Source organism: Schistocerca nitens, chromosome 8 (genome assembly GCF_023898315.1).
Source record: "Schistocerca nitens isolate TAMUIC-IGC-003100 chromosome 8, iqSchNite1.1, whole genome shotgun sequence".
NCBI classification, from domain to species: Eukaryota; Metazoa; Arthropoda; class Insecta; order Orthoptera; family Acrididae; genus Schistocerca; species Schistocerca nitens.
Genome location: NC_064621.1, coordinates 439,778,150 through 439,799,932, shown reverse-complemented (window position 1 = coordinate 439,799,932; position 21,783 = coordinate 439,778,150). Strand labels below are relative to the sequence as shown.

Genomic DNA, 21,783 nt, shown 5'->3' with positions numbered 1-21,783 from the left:
CCTCTGATGGTGACTCTCCATCCGAGATAACATTCTGTGCCCTCCCTACCAAAAAGTCCTCAACCCAGACACAAATTTCACTCGATACCCTATATGATTTTACTTTTGACAATAAATGTAGGTGTGGTACTGAGTCAAATGCTTTACAGAAATCATGAAATGCAGCATCTAACTGTTTGCCTTGATCCAAAACTTTCAGTATGTCCTGTGAGAAAAGTGTGAGCTGAGTTTCACATGATCGATGTTTCGAAATCCATGCTGGTTGGCATTGACGAGGTCATTATGTTTGAGCTCAGAATATGTTCTAGGATTCTACAGCAAATTGACATCAAGGATATTGGACAGTAGTTCTGAGGATCACTTCTGCTACCCTTCTTGTAAACAGGTGTGACCTGTACATTTTTGCAAGAACTTGGCACAGTTTTTTGTTCAAGGGATCTATGACAGATTATAGTTAGAAGATGGGCTACCTCAGTCGCAAATTTAGTATAGAAACTCACAGGGATTAATGATTTCAGCTGTTTCTCAACACCACTGACACTAATACTTATTCATCTTTTCAGTGGTGCAAGGATTAAATTGGGGCAATTCTCCTGGGTTTTCCTTTGTAAAAGAAACAAGCTGAAAGATTTACACATTCAGTAAGCTAGGTAAAGAGAAAGTTGTGCCATATCTCAAGGAGACTGTAGTGGTACTGTGATTCTTGCTGAAAAATGTAGTTGCTCAACCACTGAAGATATGTTGCTAGTAGAACAGTTCATGATGGGAAAGATCCTTATTTTTATAAATACTGTATTAAGAAAGTTCTTGAGAAACATTGAATTCTGTCTAATACTGAACTGTGATTTTGTATGTTCCTTTACAAAGGAAGATTGAGAAAAGCTGCACCATTTTGACTCCCAAACCACTGCCAAGATGTCTGACAGTTAGCTTAATTATTTGCATGTTCCATGGTTCATAACTGTGATTATTGTTATGATGTGGAATGAGTTAGTTTTACATTGTAGTATACTTTCCCCATGAAAGATGTGGTGTCTTCTGTCATCATCCAGTGCCTTGACATGCACGGGTGTTTGCAAGTACAGTTCTGCGAAACTTCCCCACTGAACGCCAGAGACGCTATACACAAGTGACATCTGTTCTGTGATTTACTCTTTGATTGTGGTTTTCTGTTCCATGTTCTACTTCTTGAGGTAAAGCATGAATCCAAGTGTTAGATACGGAATAATTTACCGTAATGAACTTTTCTCATGCCTTCACAAGAGTTATTAATTGCAGTGTATTATTGTCTGTTCTGCCCGCAGGGCTTCGTTAATAAATTGTTACATCAAGCTGAGTCAAGCCTACCTCCCTTATTCAGCCTACAAGCACACGCAGATGTTAAACCGTCGATCACAGTGATTCAAACCAGTACCGGCAAATGATATTGAAACATGTTGGCCATTTACGTTACTGTATAAGTTAAATATCCTTGTAGTGATTTTTGCTTAAGTTTGTTTAGTCTCTTTTAGATATATTTTTCCCACGTGGAAGTGGAATGTTTCTCTCTCTCTCTCTCTCTCTCTCTCTCTCTCTCTCTCTCTCTCTCTCTCTCTCTATATATATATATATATATATATATATATATATATATATATATATATATATATATAACAGAGGGAAACATTCCACGTGGAAACAATATATCTAAAAAGAAAGATGATGAGACTTACCAAACAAAAGCGCTGGCAGGTCGATAGACACACAAACAAACACAAATATACACACAAAATTCAAGCTTTCGCAACGAACTGTTGCCTCATCCTCCCTCCCTCTTTCCTGATGAGGCAACAGTTTGTTGCGAAAGCTTGAATTTTGTGTGTATGTTTGTGTTCGTTTGTGTGTCTGTCGACCTGCCAGCACTTTCATTTGGTAAGTCACATCATCTTTGTTTTTAGATATATTTTTCCTACGTGGAATGTTTCCCTCTATTAAAACAAAGATGATGTGACTTACCAAATGAAAGTGCTGGCAAGTCGACAGACACACAAACAATGTGTGTCTGTTGACCTGCCAGCACTTTCATTTGGTAAGTCACATCATCTTTGTTTTAAGATATATTTTTCCTACGTGGAATATATATATATAAACAAAGATGATGTGACTTACCAAACGAAAGCGCTGGCATGTCGATAGACACACAAACAAACACAAACATACACACAAAATTCAAGCTTTCGCAACAAACTGTTGCCTCATCAGGAAAGAGAGAAGGAGACGGAAAGACGAAAGGATGTCGGTTTTAAGGGAGAGGGTAAGGAGTCATTCCAATCCCGGGAGCGGAAAGACTTACCTTAGGGGGAAAAAAGGACGGGTATACACTCGCATACACACACATATCCATCCACACATATACAGACACAAGCAGACATATTTAAAGACAAAGATATATTTTTCCTACGTGGAATGTTTGGGAAACATTCCACTTCCACGTGGGAAAAATATATCTAAAAACCAAGATGATGTGACTTACCAAACGAAAGCGCTGGCATGTCGATAGACACACAAACAAACACAAATATACACACAAAATTCTAGCTTTCGCAACCAACGGTTGCTTCATCAGGAAAGAGGGAAGGAGAGGGAAAGACGAAAGGATGTGGGTTTTAATGGAGAGGGTAAGGGGTCATTCCAATCCCGGGAGTGCAAAGACTTACCTTAGGGGGAAAAAAGGACAGGTATACACTCGCACACACACACACACACACACATATCCATCTGCACATACACAGACACAAGCAGACATTTGTAAAGGCTGTCTGCTTGTGTCTGTGTATGTGCGGATGGATATGTGTGTGTGTGTGTGTGTGTGTGTGTGCGAGTGTATACCTGTCCTTTTTTCCCCCTAAGGTAAGTCTTTCCACTCCCGGGATTGGAATGACTCCTTACCCTCTCCCTTAAAACCCACATCCTTTCGTCTTTCCCTCTATCCTGATGAAGCAACCGTTTGTTGCGAAAGCTTGAATTTTGTGTGTATGTTTGTGTTTGTTTGTGTGTCTATTGACCCGCCAGCGCTATTGTTTGGTAAGTCTCATCATCTTTGTTTTTAGATATATTTTTCCCACGTGGAATGTTTCCCTCTATTATATTCATATATACACACAAAATTCAAGCTTTCGCAGCCAACGGTTGCTTCATCAGGACTGAGGGAAGGAGAGGGAAAGACGAAAGGATGTGGGTTTTAAAGGAAAGGGTAAGGAGTCATTCCAATCCCGGGAGCGGAAAGACTTACCTTAGGGGCAAAAAAGGACAGGTATACACTCCCACACACACACATATCCATCCGCATATACACAGACACAAGCAGACTATCGACCTGCCAGCACTTTCATTTGGTAAGTCACATCATCTTACTAGCCACTACACAAATTACATAATTATCCTAGTTCAAGTATTGAACAAATCTGATAACTGCATTAGTTGCAATGTTCATTGTCACCTGATCTTCATTCTCACATACACAATGATTAAAATGACATGTACAATGTACGATGAATAAGTAAGTGAAACATGTTTAAACAGATGAGTTCTGGTAGTGGATGATTGAAGTGGACAGCCACACACAAAATGTAGCTGGTAATTCTTTTTAATGTAGAGCCTTACTATTTTCAGAAAATAATCTGATCTTTTGTGTTCTTGGTGAACAGTATATGATGGTGATGTTCAAAGACCTTCATTAACATAAACAGCATATGACATGGCATTGCTAAATATTTTACTGTGTCCTCCAGAAGGTATGAGATACAGTCTACATAGATGGGCACCAAGCTGCATTTGACTCAGCCACAACATAGTACGGATTAGACTCTAGAGAGGATGCTCACAAAAAAGACAATGTTACTCATCCACCTTGTGTAACACACGTAGCTCCCAGGCGGACATCCATCTGCCAAATATGAATATAATACAGTTCCACTCAGCGAGTAGTACATCAAGACAATCATCAAAACAGTACTTGGACAGTGTCTTACATTAATGAGTGTCTCAGGACTCATCTACAGTTGCAACCAAGAAGAGCCAAATCAGACATTATGTATGGGTTTTTAGTCTTCTTTCACTGTATTTAGGACTGTACCCACATTTGAAGACATATCAGTGAAAGTGAACACTGAAATATACTGCAACCACATAATCTTCATACTCCAGTCACATATTGTAAAACTTTTACCAATAAATCATTGTAAATTGTTGCTAATTAGCTGTTTCTTAACCCCATTTGGCTCCGTAACAAATGTGTATAGTTGCTCTATGCAAACAAGCCACCTCCTAATAGTTATTACGTCAGTAGTTGGGGGTTCTCCGCTTGCCACATTTATTTGTTTGACGCCAAGCAGATTTGGTGTATATGATGCCATTCAAAGGAATCTTTTAGCTACAATTATTGTGGATTGTGTCTATAGTTATTGCCAACTAGCATTAACACTGTTAACAATACAGCATTGCCAAACAATATAAGGAATTTAACTTGTCAGTATTTTATTAAATCAGAATTAAAATATGTATTCTGTATAAGGCAGCTAATACCCCTTGAAATTTTTCAGTGTGACCTACTCCCTACTGCCACAGAAAAGTTAATTCCTTCATACAATGAAACTGCTTTTATATCTTCTTCTGAGTCTTTTTTAATATTTTAACATTTATGGCAAGTTGAAGTGCTCACTGAGCCAAAGATTGGTTTGAACATCAAAGTGCTTTACTAAGAATGGGGCTGTCAGAGATGGTATACACTTGCCTTTCTCTAGCTTTCTAACTAACTTCTTCAGCCACTTACGAGGGGACCTACAACTTCCGGTCTCCAAATTATGGCATAACTTGACATTTTCCCCATTAATACATTGTTTCCAGAAAAGAAGTAGCAATAAGTAACAGAAAAAAATTCCAACACTGACTGACGATAGAGACCCAGGGGTTTGGTTTTGTAGTCTGACTGGCATGTGGCCATTTAGGCACACTGTTCCTTATTTGTGAGAAACAAAATAGCTGTGACCGTTTTTCAGGACTTAATCCACAGCACCAGTAAGTATTTTCTCACGCAAAATTTTTTGCAGCCAGAGTTTTATTTATTACTGACTATTTGGATGGTTATTCACCACACAGTTGGTGGGTGACAGTAAATCATCATATTGCAATAGATTATTATGTGATTCTGAAGCAATAATAATATTTTACCTTCAGTTCATTGTAATAAAACAGGTCATTTGGGACTTTCAGAATTAGTTCATGAGAACGAAAATTTTTCACCAATTTGGTAATAACAGCAGTATTGTACTCGCCAGTATTACTCCTCTTATACTGGTCATTTGCTGTCACCAGGCGTTCCAGGAAAGAAGTACCTAAAAAATGATGTTACAGTAAATTTACATAAACAAATACACAAATACACACATATGAAGAGAAAGAGAGATATGAGAGTTTTAGTGCCACTATCTATAGTATTGCAGGAGAAAAAGAATGTATTTGAAATGATTGAACCACAATTTGTTTACAACTCTATGCCCAAACACCACAATCTATTAGTGTTAAAAATTTACAATAAAACAGAAATCTGTAAAATATTCAATTTGGAACTTGGGCCAATGAAAATAATTGCTCTTTACTCTTCTGGTGGAAAAGTAAAGTTATGCAGTTTCACAGTTTGAACAAGAGAATTATATATTTTATATTTTTGTGCACTGAAAATGATAATAGGTATTTGAGTAACTGTAGCTCAGAAACGTATATTAAAATAAGGTAAACTTTTGAACTTTTCCCAAAAATGTTCTTATTGTAAAACCTGAGATGTCTCTTATGCACTATGCCAAATGATTTGAAAATTGTAAGTATCAAGAATAAATCACATTTCATATACAAAACAAACAACTTGGCACCAACTTTGCACAGGCAGCATTAATAATCTGCAGCCAAATGACTTGTCTGACATAATGGTTATTTTGTTTATGGGCCAGGGCATAGAGTTACAATTAAAATTTAGAAAACAAGGTTAGATCCCCAAATATCCTCTTTTTCATATAAATTTAACAATTTAAGTTGTGAATGCCAGGAAAGTTCTCAGGAGACACAAATGTTATCGGTTCCACACTCATTTGGGGTTTGGAGTGACATTTCATGAAAATAATGGGAGTTGCAAACTACTGCACCAGCCAATTACAACATCAGTCCGATGCAAGCCACACCCACTTGCTAGTTATGAAGTTCTGGGAGGCAAATTTACATGTGTGTGTATGCATATTAATTTTGAAGTAACTGCATTTGCAATATATTTTCATGCAGGTAGAAAGAATCGGGCGTCCTCAGATGTAGCTAGGTGAATAATGAACACCAGTTTTAACTCAACAAAGATTTTTTGGGAACTGAAGTCACACACATACACAAGAGCATAGAGTGAACTGCCTCCAGCCAGAAGATTACACAGTCTATATACACATACACAACCTTCCAGAACACTGCTTCTTGACACATCTAAAAAAAATTAAAATTAACACACAAGACGGGTCTTGAACTCATGACCCATTTAATAAAAGTCCAATACCATATCCACTGTACCACACTAATACTAATACTGTTATCTTCTTCTGTGAGATTGCTCCCCCCTTGAGGCAACAGTGTCTAGATGTTACCTCTTGCTAGTCCGGGATCGAGTTGTCAGTCCTGCATAATCAGCTTGCTGCTTATTGGTAATTACAGGTTTCACACTGAATTTTCCTGTTTTAATTAAATCACGAATATAGTGGCGCCTCACGTCAATGTGTTTTGTTCGAGCGTGATGCACACCATTGTGACTCAGTGTAATGGCACCTCTGTTATCACAGCATACACTTAGTGGTTTTTCACTATGTGTAACACACAATTGACGAAGCAATCCTTGAAGGTATACCGCTTCTTGCGCTGCTGCTGATAGAGCCATATACTCAGCTTCTGTAGTTGACTTCTTTAGGTTCATTTTTTGTAATGTCACATCTAATTTCATATTTTTTAGACCATAAATTGCCTTCTTCAGCTTGCAAACCTTCATCTCCTCCCCCTTCTTCACATAGCCTTCAGGTTGACGAATGTAAACTTCTTCATCGAGATCACCATTTAGGAATGCAGTTTGAATATCCATATGTTCAATGTCAAGATCAAATTCAGCTGATAAAGCTAACAGGATGCAAAGTGAAGAATGACGAACAACAGGCAAGAACGTTTCATCAAAGTCTATTTCTGGTATTTGGGAATAACCTTTCGCTACAAAATGAGCCTTATAATGTTCAATTTCCCCATTTGACGTTTCTTTCACCTTGAACACCCATTTCGAATTAATTACCTTGCTGCCTGGTGGTAAATCAGTCTAAATCAATGTTTCATTTTCAAGTAGAGATTTATATTCATTATCTAAGGCTTTTGACAATGTTAACTGGAATACTCTCTTTCAAATTCTGAAGGAGGCAGGGGTAAAATACAGGGAGCGAAAGGCTATTTACAATTTGTACAGAAACCAGATGGCAGTTATAAGAGTCGAGGGGCATGAAAGGGAAGCAGTGGTTGGGAAAGGAGTGAGACAGGGTTGTAGCCTCTCCCCGATGTTATTCAATCTGTATATTGAGCAAGCAGTAAAGGAAACAAAAGAAAAATTCGGAGTAGGTATTAAAATTCATGGAGAAGAAGTAAAAACTTTGAGGTTCGCCGATGACATTGTAATTCTGTCAGAGACAGCAAAGGACTTGGAAGAGCAGTTGAACGGAATGGACAGTGTCTTGAAAGGAGGATATAAGATGAACATCAACAAAAGCAAAACGAGGATAATGGAATGTAGTCAAATTAAATCGGGTGATGCTGAGGGAATTAGATTAGGAAATGAGACACTTAAAGTAGTAAAGGAGTTTTGCTATTTAGGGAGTAAAATAACTGATGATGGTCGAAGTAGAGAGGATATAAAATGTAGACTGGCAATGGCAAGGAAAGCGTTTCTGAAGAAGAGAAATTTGTTAACATCAAGTATAGATTTAAGTGTCAGGAAGTCGTTTCTGAAAGTATTTGTATGGAGTGTAGCCATGTACGGAAGTGAAACATGGACGATAACTAGTTTGGACAAGAAGAGAATAGAAGCTTTCGAAATGTGGTGCTACAGAAGAATGCTGAAGATAAGGTGGGTAGATAATGTAACTAATGAGGAGGTATTGAATAGTATTGGGGAGAAGAGAAGTTTGTGGCACAACTTGACTAGAAGAAGGGATCGGTTGGTAGGACATGTTTTGAGGCATCAAGGGATCACAAATTTAGCATTGGAGGGCACCATGGAGGGTAAAAATCGTAGAGGGAGACCAAGAGATGAATACACTAAGCAGATTCAGAAGGATGTAGGTTGCAGTAGGTACTGGGAGATGAAGAAGCTTGCACAGGACAGAGTAGCATGGAGAGCTGCATCAAACCAGTCTCAGGACTGAAGACCACAACAACAACATCTAAGGCTTCCTTCCATTTTTCACAGTAATCACAATTCATTGCTTCTTCATATGAATTTGATTCAGAAGTACTAGCAAGACAAGCAAAATCATCATTAAAATATTTAGTATTTGGTTTTCTTTCATGTGATGATTTTCTAATTTCTGGTTGTATTTCTGGCTGCGCAACTTCTGTGTGACTATGTACGTTGTTATTTACTGTTTTCTCAGTGTCACTTTGTGCTAATTCAAGATAAACTGCATTTCTGTCAACTTCAGCAGGTTGTGTCAGTTCAGTCGCCTCTTCAGTGATGTTAGGTGCTGGCACTAGTTGACGACTGTCTATACGATTATCATCAATTGGGTTACTGTTTGGAATACTGTTTCCACAAGTGCACTTTGAGTTTTCGATGAATTGCACATTACGGGCTTTCACAATTGTTTTTGGTGAATTTGGATCAACCAGACGATACGCTTTAGAATCTTCGCAATATCGAACAGAGATAAGTTCCTTAGATTTGTCTTCTAATTTCGTCCTTTTTTCTTTTGGTACTTTTGGTATATGTACAAATGCTCGACATCCAAAGATTCGTAAATGACTCAAATTTATCCGACGACCACTCCATAATTCCTCAGGAGTGACAGTCTTAACAGCTTTTGTTGGAGATCGATTCTTCAAATAAATTGCTGCGTTTACAGCTTCAGCCCAAAATTGTCTACTTAGACCTGCATCTGTTAACATTGATCTTGCTTTTTCAACGATTGTCCGATTTAAGCGTTCTGCAACACCATTCTGTTCTGGTGTGTAAGGAGTTGTTGTTTCATGTTGAATTCCATTCCTCTTTAAAAATAACTTCATGTACCGATTGACGAACTCTTTTCCATTGTCTGTTTGAAGTATTTTGATTTTTCGACCAGTTTAATTTTCTACTCGTGCTTTGAATTCGATGAATGTGTCACAGATTTCTGTAGTTGATTTTAACGTATAACCAAAAGATTTTCTTGATGTGTGTTCCTGGCAATATGGTGTATTGCGTATTTGATTAAAAGGTCAACTTTATAATCACACAGATGACTAATTAGAGTCAATATCTAATAGACTGTGAAACACTAGTGTGAACATTTTCTTAGATGAAGCAACATGTCAAGCAGTAGCCCACAGAGTGATATTTTTGACAGCAATGACAGTATTGAAGATCCAACTTATGTTGAATCAGCATCAGGTATGGTAATTGCCGTAATTTTTTATATTTTTCACATATACTTCCTGCGCAAATTCACAGGTAAAATAAATTATTGTGATCCTTCCTTTTCTCATTTCTTTGCACTTACAGTAAATGTCATTCATATTCATTTAACATATACATATTATTTCGGAATCAAGAACTGACAGGGAAAGCATAACACCAATTGCTGCTGATCTCTGTATGTAAATAGATGAACTCCGTAATTTGTGTAAATAAATATTCTATAACATACAAGGTAATTTTTTTTCCTACCTGAAAACAGCTTCTTTAGTTTTGATTGTGGTTATGAAAGATTACAAAGCAGGGCACCATAAGTGATGTGTATTTAAAGAGGAAATAATAAGCTTCATTCATGTCTTAAAAAAAAAAAAAAAAAAAAAATTGTTATTATTCCCGAATCTGTATTATAAGGACGGAGTACTGTAAAAATGGCTGGTAATGAATGAAGGAGACTGAGAAAATGGGCTCACACTGAGGTAAATAGATTTGCTTACATGTGGTTGGCACCATTAAGGCTTAATTACTTTACAACTGCAACATAACTTTTGTTCCTAACATTAATCATGTGTCTTTACAGTGGGCCCTATCATTATTGCTATTACTCTGCCACATGTAAATTCTACCAAGGATGAGCTGACCTTACGTTTACACTTTGTTCAACATAGTTTTGATTTGTAGTAAAATATTTCCATAAACTTGTCAAAAATGTTTTAATTTCATTTTAAGTCAACTAGTTTTCATCAATACAGTAGGCTAACAATGCCATAGTTTAAACTAACACACGTATATAACTTTGAATAAACTTTATGTGATAGTGTCACACTCTTCAATATGTGTGGAATCTTATCCTTTGCTTAATACTGCCCCATTCTGCTACATTACATACAGCATGAACAGAGGCATTAGAAGTCATTTTTCCCATGCTCCACATGTAAATGAAATAGGAAGAAACTGTAATATGTGCAATAATGGGAAATATACTTTGCCATGCATCTCACATTGTTCTGCAGAGAATGCTTATAGACGCAGTTTCAGTTGAATTGTAATTTGAACAATCACAATATAACAAAAAAATAAGTTTCATGTATTTAAATTCCTTGTCTGCAGTTCAGAGTGGAGTTATGCGTTCAGGTACACATGTATTCACCAAGTTCACATCTAGTATACAGCTCGAAATTAGGAATCCCAACCAACTGAAAATAAAATGTAAAAAAATCTCCAAACCTCGGATTGAAAATTCCTTTTTACTATATGGCGAGTAGCAGCAAAGTTTCAAGATATGTAGAAATGGGTAAATCAAGAATTTTTCCTGCCAAACTGAATACTCAATGATATTTCTGGAGAGGAACTGGTCATTGCTTACAACCACATTATTTCACCTGGACATGTGCCAGACACCTTCAGGTGAGCTGCCAAAGACTAACATTGGCTTGTACGTGGCACAGTTTAATGGCGCAACATATTCATTTTGTGCTAGCATCATGACTGAAACTGCATAACCAATCAAATTGCCAACAGACATTACCCTTGATCACATGAATGTAGAACTTGCTGGTTGGTGGTTGCTGAACACCATGGTCCTTGACATAATCTGTCAATTTTGCTGTGAGCAAATCATGAAAAAATGGGTTTCCATGTGTCATCCAACTGACAGCTGCTGTCTTGGTAAATAAAGTATACTGTATATCCATTGGACATCCCAAAACGTGATCGAGCAAGTAGAAATGTATTCTAAAAAATGTATTCTAAGCAGGCCTCCATCATTACAGATGTAGGTAACTATTTTCTTTGAAGAAATCCAATATAATCAGCTAACGATAGAAAATAAATATGATGGTTGGAATTTAAATAACGGCAACTATTTAATCACAACCGATACAAAAGATATACATGTTTGCACCAGTTTATGTCCTTCAAAGTAGTCACCAGCATTGTGTAGAACCTGTGGCCAGTGATGTGGAAGGCATAGTACACTATTAGCAGAGCCTGTCCTGTTGATGGTGCGAATGGAGCGGTCTACTGCCTGTCGAATCTCTGCAACAGTTCTGAAGCGAATGCCACAAAGTGGTTCCTTCATCTTTGGAATCAAATCAAAGTCACAAGGACTTCAGTCCTGGGAGTATGGTGGATGGTACAGTACTACCCAGTCCCATCGACCGAACAGAGCAGCCACAACTTGTGCTGTATGCGCCCGCACATTAACATGCAAAGTGATGGGTGGGTTGCGCAGAAAGTGGCGTTGCTTCTTTAACAAAGCTGGTTGCACGTGATACTCCAAAAACTAACAGTAATACTGCGCACTGATGGTCTTCTGTGGAGGAATGTAATGTGTTAGGATAACACCACCACAGTGGTACATGAGAAGTACCATAAATATAGACCACTCCACTCGCACCATCATGCATCTATTTAATAGAAATGAGGATGTGACAGCTGTATTCCTCCCAACCCTTCCCCCTAAAAAATAGATGTTTCTCTTTTAATATACTAAGTTTCTTTTAGCTGTTGTAATCGTAAACAGTACTAAGCAGTACAGTGCTAGTTTGTAGTCAAGACAGTGTACAGATTAAATTTATTTATGGAAAGTGCTGACAGTATTTTCTATCTCACAATATGAGCACACGGCCAAGCTCAGGATGGCACATAAGGTGTGTAGAACAGAATGAAAATTCAAGAGCTTACAGTATCTTGTAAACAGAAAAGAGAAATCTACATGACATACAACTAGGAGAGCTACATATCCAGTTTCAATTCTCCACTATAAAAAATACTCCTGTATATTAAGGAAAGTCATTAAGGTTTGCCATCAGCATCAATATGCTTTCTTAATCTGAATTTTGTATCATACTAATTTGATCTTACTGTAGCAGTCTCTTCCTGCTGTACTGCATTTACATCAGATATTTACAACACAGACATCTTAGTTAAACTCTGTATGGAAGGTGGTGAAACAGGGGACAAAGCAACTAGTAACAGAACAATTTGGGCTCACAACCGTCTTGAAAGAGGCAATGAAATATAATTACCTGGAACAGGTGTCTGAATAGTTATATCATGACAGTTGTAGTGTATAATTTACTGATACTTTTCTGTTTCTTGTTGCTGGATAATGAGGGCAACATGCGAGGCATTGCTGGAACAATCTGGGAGAGAGAGAGAGAGAGAGAGAGAGAGAGAGAGAGAGAGAGAGAGAGAGATGCAATGATTTCTACTGTTCATAACTTACCAAGACCTAAATTGCTAGCAGGAACAGATCTCAAAATAGGCCCCAACTGCCTTGGATCACCAGCCAAAACAAGACGGCCTTTTAGTTCTCCTGGGTTTGAGCTGCTGGTTAACAATCCACACACAGGCACCAGCAATTCAGGTTCAGGGGCATGGCCACTCTCATCAACAAAGATGTGAGTGAAGTGACCAGCTGGTATACCAGCAGTGACTAACCTGAAATGTTATGTAAGCTGTAAATAAAATTAAATAGCCTGGACACCAGAATTAAATATCTGAAATACATGGATAACAAAAATAAAACCAAGGCATAAAGTACAAGAAATAATAAAAGAGGAAAGACAGAAGATTGTGGTTTAATGTTCTATTTACAATGAGGACATCAGCAACAAAGCACAATCTCAGAGATAAGGATGGAGAAAAAAGTTTGCCATGTTCTTTACAGAGGAACAATTCCAGCATTTACCTTAATTTATTTAGGGGAAACCATGGAAAACTGAAATCTAGATGCCCATACTGGGGTTTGAATCCTTTTCCTTTTAAATGCAAGTGCCTTAACCTAGGGTTTCTCACGCTGGGGCTTGCTTGAATATGTTTCAGGTCACACAATTACCTGGGAAAAAGTATTTTTCATAAGTAACAATATCATCCTTCACTTTCAACAACAGTGTTAACATAATCTGTTATGATGAAAAACTGTAACCTCCCAGTGGACATGGTTTCTTATATTTTATTGCAAACATTTCATAGTAGGCATTAATAATAATTACATGTTCATGTTCATTTGTTGTAGCATTCAGTGACTCTATTGGCTCTACTTTGGTCAATGTTTAAGTAATAGCATACTGGTAACTTCCATCAGGTTCAAACAATAGCACTTGCAGACTAGCTGTGTTGAGATTTACAGCTGGTGTGTGCGAGCGGCGGGCAACAGTCTGTGACCAGTCATGTTCAGTGATCTAGAAAGTTGTTCAGTTTTGTCTAGTTTCCTACTGTGCTTCTTTGTTCAAACACTGAGTGAACTATGTTAATGTTATGAGCTGGCATTGTTTCAGAGCCAAACATAATGCAAAAAAAATTTAGGAAAAGATAAATAATTAAATCTGTCAAAGACCAAGACAACAGATGACATTGCAGCTATGGATGCTGAAGCACAAGGGCTGGAGTAACAAGTATGTGGAGATGCGTAAAACTGCAAATACTGTGTATTCACATCCAAAAAGTGAAAAACATTTCAGTAATCAATGCTTAGTGAGTGAACGCTTGAAACCTACCAAATTGAAGACAAAAAGTGCTTTTTATTCCAACAAACCTGCTAAGGCTTATGAACGCCCTATGGAATCACAGAAAATCCAAAAAAAGGTCTCATAAATTGGTTGACATGAATCAGTTAAGAGCATTGTGAATTGTGGTTTATTTGTAATCACTTGATTCAGAAACAGGATACACATCAAATTATGGTAAAATTTCACCAAACGCAAAGAACAGCTGATGTTAACCAACAGCATCATAATACTAATACAATATTGTTATATATACATGCAATAAAATCTAACATTTAATAACCCATTGCTCAAATTACCATTTCATCCTCTATGAATTCTTCTATTGAATTGTACCATACCTCGCACAGAATCTGCTGTAGCCTCATTTTTAAGATTTCTGGCTTCATATTAAATATGTTTTCGTCCATTAACTTGTTATATATTTTCATTACCATATACTGTGGAGTCTGTACACATAATTTCAACTGGTGTGTGGGCAGCATAATTTCTTGTGTTATCTGTAGGATTAAAATGATTCTCCTCAAATAATTTTTGTCTGCTGTCAAGGAAAATTACAATTGCATAAATGAATATGGAGGGAACAGTTAGGATTAGTAATTTCCGAAGTAATGGGTCACAAGACTGTGTTTGCTCTGCAGTACACATCTATCAGACAACTTTCTTTTGCTGTTTCAGTATTCGAGATACACTACTTGAAATTCCCCAAAAAATTATCCCATATCTAATGATAGATTCAAAATGTACTCAGTTCAGTGGAATTTGCTAATATTTGCATTGTAAATGCAAAACTGCTTAGTTTATTTGATAGGAACTCCATATGTGTATTCCAGCTTAAGTTCTCAAACACATTTAGTCCCAGGAATTTGACCATGTCAACTTCTTTCATAGATTAGATTCAGTTTTCGCTCCATAGACCCAAAAAATGAGATGATTCTCGTGGGTGTGGAACATGTTAGAAAGTATAACATAAAAACATAAAGCATTTGAATGTAATACTTACTACCCTGATCATTTGTCCGGAGATAGTCGAAACAGGTTAATACAATGCAGTAAACTGGAACAGCTAATATTTACAGAATTAACATGCTGCCAGAATGAAACACTGTTAGGTACTATTAATAAATTTATCATACACAAATAACCTAATCTTGACTGTTGTGACCAAGTGTTGTCAAAACGGAAATCTAACCAATATTTTTACTTAAGCTGGCTTAACAGTCTCTGCTAAGATATTCATTTATGGAGCAGAAGGAGTTGCCTGTCAAAAAGTCTTTCAAACTCTGTCTAAGCCGTGCTTTATCTGAAACCAAGTGTTTAATGATTGTTGGAAATTTATTGAAAATGTGAGTTCCTGAATATTGGACCCTTTTTTGGACCAAGGTAAGTGATTTTAGGTCTTTATGTAGATTGTTCTTATTCCTAGTATTGATACTATGTATTGAGGTATTGGTTGGAAATAGCGTTGTATTACTTGCAACAAATTTCATTAAGGAATAAATATACTGAGAAGCAGTTGTTAGGAAACAAAGTTCCGTGAACAGGTTTCTACAAGATGTTCTTGAATTTACACCACAAATGATTCTTACCACATGCTTTTGCACCCTAAAAACTTTTGCTCAGTTTAATGAGTTGCCCCAGAATATGATCCCATATGACATAATAGAATGAAAGTAAGCAAATTATGCAAGTTTTTTTTATATTTATATTTCCTACACTTGACATCATTCTCAAGGCAAATACAGACTTGTGTAGGCACTTACGCAATTCTGTGGTATGGCCTTCCCAACTGAATTTATTATCGAGTTGTAATCCCAGAAATTTAACAATGTCAACCTCTTCGATCTGCATGTCTTCATACGTTATACTCACGCTGGAAGGAAATCTATTACAGGTTCTGAACTGCATATAGTAGGTCTTCTCAAAGTTTAATGACAAAGAATTAGCTTTAAACTACTTACTAAGGTCAGTGAAAATTTGATTAGCAGCTATTTCTAAATCTGTACTTGACTTGCTACTTATTGCAATGTTTGTATCATCTGCAAACAAAACAAACTTGGCATCTGGCAATGTAACAGATGAGAGATCATTAATGTACACAAGAAAAAGCAATTGATCCAAGATGGAACCATGAGGAACACCACAGATAATTAATTCCCAGTCAGATGAAGACTGACTGATTACTGCACGCGTATTTCGCAATGATATGCTTTGTTCTCTTTTAGGTAGATAAGACTCAAACCATTTTGCAGCATTGCTGCTGACACCATAATATTCTAATTTACTTAAGAGAATGCTGTGGTGCACACAGTCAGAGGCTTTTGACAGGTCACAGAAAATGCCAGTAGCCTCTAATTTATTATCTAATGAATTAAGTACATTCTCACTCTAAGTGTAAATAGCTTTCTCTGTATCAAAACCCTTAAGAAATCCAAACTGCAAGTTGGACAATATATTATTTACAGTCAGATGCTTAAGGAGACACTTGAACACAACCTTTTCAAATATTTTTGAGAAAGCCGGCAAAAGTGAAATTGGTCAGTAGTTCGATGGTATCTCTCTATCCCCCTTCTTGTAAAGAGGCTTAACTTCAGCATATTTTAGACAGTCTGGAAATGTGCCGCTGATAAGAGATCAATTACACAAATAACTTAAGATAGAACTCAACTCGCATGAGCACTCTTTGATTAACTATGTTGATGAGCTATCATACCCACTGGAATACTTAGATTTTAAGGATTTTATGATGGATGCTACTTCTTTGGGAGACGTGAGTGTCATTTCCATTTTACTGAAGTTATTTTTAAAGACGGTCTCAGAAACTCCATTGCACTGTTCACCGAACCTGATAACCCCAAGCTCTCAGTAACAGAAATGAAGTACTGTATTTACTCGAATCTAAGCCGCATTTTTTTTCCGGTTTTTGTAATCCAAAAAGCCACCTGCGGCTTAGAATCGAGTGCAAAGCAAGCGGGAGCTCTGAAAAATGTTGGTGGGTGCCGCCACAACTAACTTCTGCCGTCGAATATATGTAGCGCCACATAGGCATGCTTTGTAGGCACAAAGATAAATACTGGCACCAAAATCTCTGTGTCAGTAAATAAATTAAGAAAAAAAAAGTGGAAGACGAGCCTTTTTCCTCCGCCCAGAGTTTCGACCACTGCATTTTGGTACATTATTCAATGAAGTAAATACAAATTCTGTATTGTTGATCTTCGAATGTAGCAGCATTTCAATGTGCTATGAAAATCCGACTGGCAAGACTGTTTGGGATGTTTGTCAATATGGCCAACTCTACGTTCTGAATTTTTTCCTACCTGTGAGAAGAGATGGTTGCTAATAGGAGCTTTTATGAATTGTGAATCACATGTAGTATTCTCTTCGCCATAAGATTAATACGAATATAAACATTTTGCCATGTATTGTTTCGTGTTTGCTACTATCTCATTTAAATCCTGTCTGCCTAATAAACTACGAAACTAGAGTGAGACAACAGCAAACATGGAAGAATATACACTGCTGGCCACCGTAAATGCAACACCAAGAAAGACAAGAGGTAGCACAACAAGATTTATTTTGAAGATAACATGTTGACCAAGTATCAAATGATTACGTTTACAGACGTCTGTGACATGTGGTTCCTGCCAGAATCAGTAGCCAGAGTAGCCGCCATTGTTGGAGATCACCGCTGCCACACGTCTCGGCATTGAGTCAATGAGACGTTGGATGTGTTCCTCGGGTACAGCAGCCCAAGCAGCTTCCACACGTTGCCAAAGATCATCTGGTGTGGCAGCTGAGGATGTAATCTGGGTCACTCGTTGAGCAACCATGGACCACATGTTTTCTATCGGCGAAAGATCCGGAGAGCGAGCCAGACAGGGAAGCAATTCAATCTGGTTATTGACGAAGAACCTTTGGACAATGCGTGTCACGTGTGGTCGCGCATTATCCTGTTGAAATATGGCTGTGGCCGAGCCCTGAAGGTAAGGAAGGACAACTGGCTCCAGCACCTCGGATATGTAGCGCCAGCTATTTAAAGTACCGACAATGCGTACTAGAGGCGTGCGAGAGTAATATCCAATACCGCCCCATACCATAATACCAGTGTGGGGGTGCATAATGCAGCTGTCCAGCATCATCTCTCCACGGTGTCTCCACACTCGAATCCGACCATCGTGGTGCTGCAGACAGAAGCGTGCCTCGTCAGTAAAGACAACGTCATTCCATTCTGCCGTCCACATCCGTCTGTCATCACACCATTGGCGACGGAGACGTCTGTGGTTCTGCGTCAATGGTAGACGAAGCAATGGACGTCTTGCGGACAGACCACTCTGCTGTAAACGGCGTCGAATGGTACGCGCAGACACTGGATGATGCGTTACAGACGCAATGTGCTGTGCTATGGTTCGGGATGTCACTGAGCGATCCGTCACTGCCATGCGCACAATTTGCCTATCAGCACGTGCAGTGGTGCACCAAGGTGAATGCGATCGACCACGTCGGTCCGTCGTACCCTCCTGCATCCAATGGTCACATATCCGCATTACAGTTGTTTGGTTTCGTCCAACACGACTAGCGATTTCTCTGTATGATAATCCACAATCTCGGTAAGCCACTATCCTTCCTCTGTCGAACTCGGATACTTGATCAAACGATGTTCGCTGTTGTCTACGAGGCATAACTGATCGTCTTGTGAAACAACCTCAAGGTAAACACACGTGCCGAACGTACACTCGTCGAAATCGCCGAGCCTTAAATGGCGCTAAGAGGTGGCGCCACAGGCGCGCGTGATGTGCGTCTGCGCTGAAATTCTAATCAGTTGCATATGTCATTGCTGCAAACCTATGGTGTAAATTTCACTTGATTCGGATGCTTCCTTCAGGGTGTTGCATTTACGGTGGCCAGCAGTGTACATATCATGTCATCTTTATATTTGTATTATGCTTATGCCTGATAGTGATACAGTCAGAAATGAAGCACGGCAACTGACTAGATTTTTAAATCTAAGATGACTCTAATTTCTGTGCAGAATGTAATGAACTAAAGAGGCACCTGCAAAGATTTTCAAACGGAGAAAAATTTTTGCTAAAATTTCGTTCAGATCATCATCTATCATACGCAGTCTATTATTTGGTTCTTGTTGATCATTATCAAAGAAAGCAGTAGTGTAAGTAACAACAAATGTTTCGCTAATGAAACGATTCCTCTCTATTTTTTATTTGTAAGCGGCGGTAGCGCGCACAAAAGCAAGCCACGCCACGAGCGGCAACAGGCCGTAAACACGCACTATCAGAATGCAACAAACAATGCATGACACAGTACAGTAATGCATTTTCAGCTTAGAGTGACGTAAACACCTATAACAAAGAGAACGGCACTTATCAGATCAAAGAAAAATAAGCAATCAATTCAAACCAGACGAAGCACGTGAAAAAGGAAGGCTATCCGTATAAATACGGACGGAGCGCGTGACGCGTAGCAATGGCTACCTGGTAAACCGTAACTGCTAACCTTATGACTCGAACCAAACTACGGCAGCTGTATCGTCATTCATTCGACCTAAATTGTGTCTCATATTACAATTAGATGAACTTTGTTTCGATTTGGAGGTGCGACCTAAAACTTTTCTCTCCCCTTGAATTTCGAGTCTCAAATTTCAGGTGCGGCTCAGATTCGGGAAAATTTTTTTTCCTTGATTTCGAGTCTCATTTTTCAGGTGCGGCTTAGATTCGAGTAAATACGGTACTTGTTTAAGAGGTTTACAACACTACGTGTACTTGTTACCAAAGTCTCATTTATGTTTAGAGCTATCTGTTCCTCTTCCTTTTTGGCCCCACCTGTCTCCGTCTTCACAATATCCCATTCAGTTTTTATTTTGTTACCTGATGTAATTATCTTTTTCTCATAATAAAATTGCTTCGATTTCTGGATTACTTGCTTCCATATTTTGCAGTATTCTTTGTAATACATTACAATTCTAACATCAGAGCTGTTCCTAGATAGTACGTACAGTCTCTTTTTTGACCTACATGATATCTTTATTCATAGTGTAGTCCACAGTTTACTTTTTGGCTTCTGTGTGATTTGAGTTAACTTAGGGGAAATAATTTTCAAAAGTGGAGGCAACTTTATTAATGAATGCTTTATAATTTCCATTTGAGTCAGACTTATTGTAAATATCTATCCAGTGCAAGTTTTTGGACAATTTCCTGAATTTCTCAATTTTTGACTTATTTATTACCCTCCTGTACTCAGATTTAATAGATTTTTTTTACCCTGGCAAGTTTCAACATTTAACACATTTAGCTCGATTGTTATGTTGTATTTTAAGTTCCACACATTTTGAATGTTTGGTTTTGAAATGTACCATGTGAGTTTTTGCAATGTTTAAGTGGAACCAGTTTTGTAAGGTATCCGGTGTGCATACGATGGAGCCCTTTTTTCTGCATCATCATCTTCAATTAAAACAGAAGTATCATCAGCAAACAGAACTGATGGGGACTTTATATTTACGGGTAAGTCATTTATGTAGGACAGGAACAGGATTGACCCAAAAATGGAGCCTTGAGGCACACCTTGTGATACTGTACTCAATTTAGAATAATAATTCACTGTATCTGAGGTGATAGTTACCCTTTGTTTTCTGTCGTGTATGTATGATGTTAGCCAATTTAGAGCACTGTCCTTAATACCATATTTGTCTAATTTGTAGATAAGCAAGTCATGGTTCACGGAGTCAAATGCTTTTATGAGGTCACAGAAGATACCTGCAACTTTACTCTTTTTACCCAATGAGCTGCCTATCTTTCCAATAAAGTTATTAATTGCATTCAGTGTTTTTTCCTGGATAAAATCCAAATTGATTACTTATCATAATATCATTTTTTTCAATAAAGTTTCTGATCTGGTTTGCAGCTACTTTCTCTAACACTTTTGACAGCACTAGAAGAAAAGAAATATGCTGATTTTATTTTTATTTATTTATTTATTGTTCCGTGGGACCAAATTAAGGAGAAGTCTCCATGGTCATGGAACGAGTCAATACATGAAATTATAACAGGATAGTAGAAACATATAAAATGAAATATATATAAAAAAAACATATTCAGGTGACAAGTCGTAAGTTTAAATAAAGAAATTCAACAATGTAACACTGGAATTTGCTTAATTTTTTAGTTCTTCCAGGAGCTCCTTGACAGAACAGAAGGAGTGAGCCATGAGGAAACTCTTCAGTTTAGATTTAAAAGAGTTTGGGCTACTGCTAAGATTTTTGAGTTCTTGTGGTAGCTTATTGAAAATCGATGCAGCAGAATACTGCACCCCTTTCTGCACAAGAGTCAAGGAGGTGCATTCCACATGCAGATTGGATTTCTGCCTAGTATTAACTGAGTGAAAGCTGCTAACTCTTGGGAATAGGCTAATATTGCTAACAACAAATGACATTAAAGAAAATATATACTGTGAGGGCAATGTCAGAATTCCCAGACTATTGAATAGGGGTCGACAAGAGGTTCTCGAACTTACACCAAATATAGCTCGAACAGCCCGTTTTTGAGCCAAAAATACCCT

At 37.8% G+C, this 21,783-nt stretch overlaps 1 protein-coding gene across 3 annotated transcripts in view; it reads right to left on the bottom strand.

Annotated features, from left to right (window-relative positions):
* The window catches only part of LOC126198992 (putative helicase mov-10-B.1), a 418,198-nt gene that overhangs the window by 78,729 nt on the left and 317,686 nt on the right, over positions 1-21,783 (bottom strand). For all 3 annotated transcript variants that reach the window (XM_049935664.1, XM_049935663.1, XM_049935665.1), the window contains 2 exons: positions 12,933-13,147; positions 5,209-5,372 (listed from right to left, as the gene is read on the bottom strand). In XM_049935664.1, the coding sequence (XP_049791621.1) occupies positions 5,209-5,372; positions 12,933-13,147 (379 nt within the window). The remainder of the gene's footprint in view (positions 1-5,208; positions 5,373-12,932; positions 13,148-21,783) is intronic.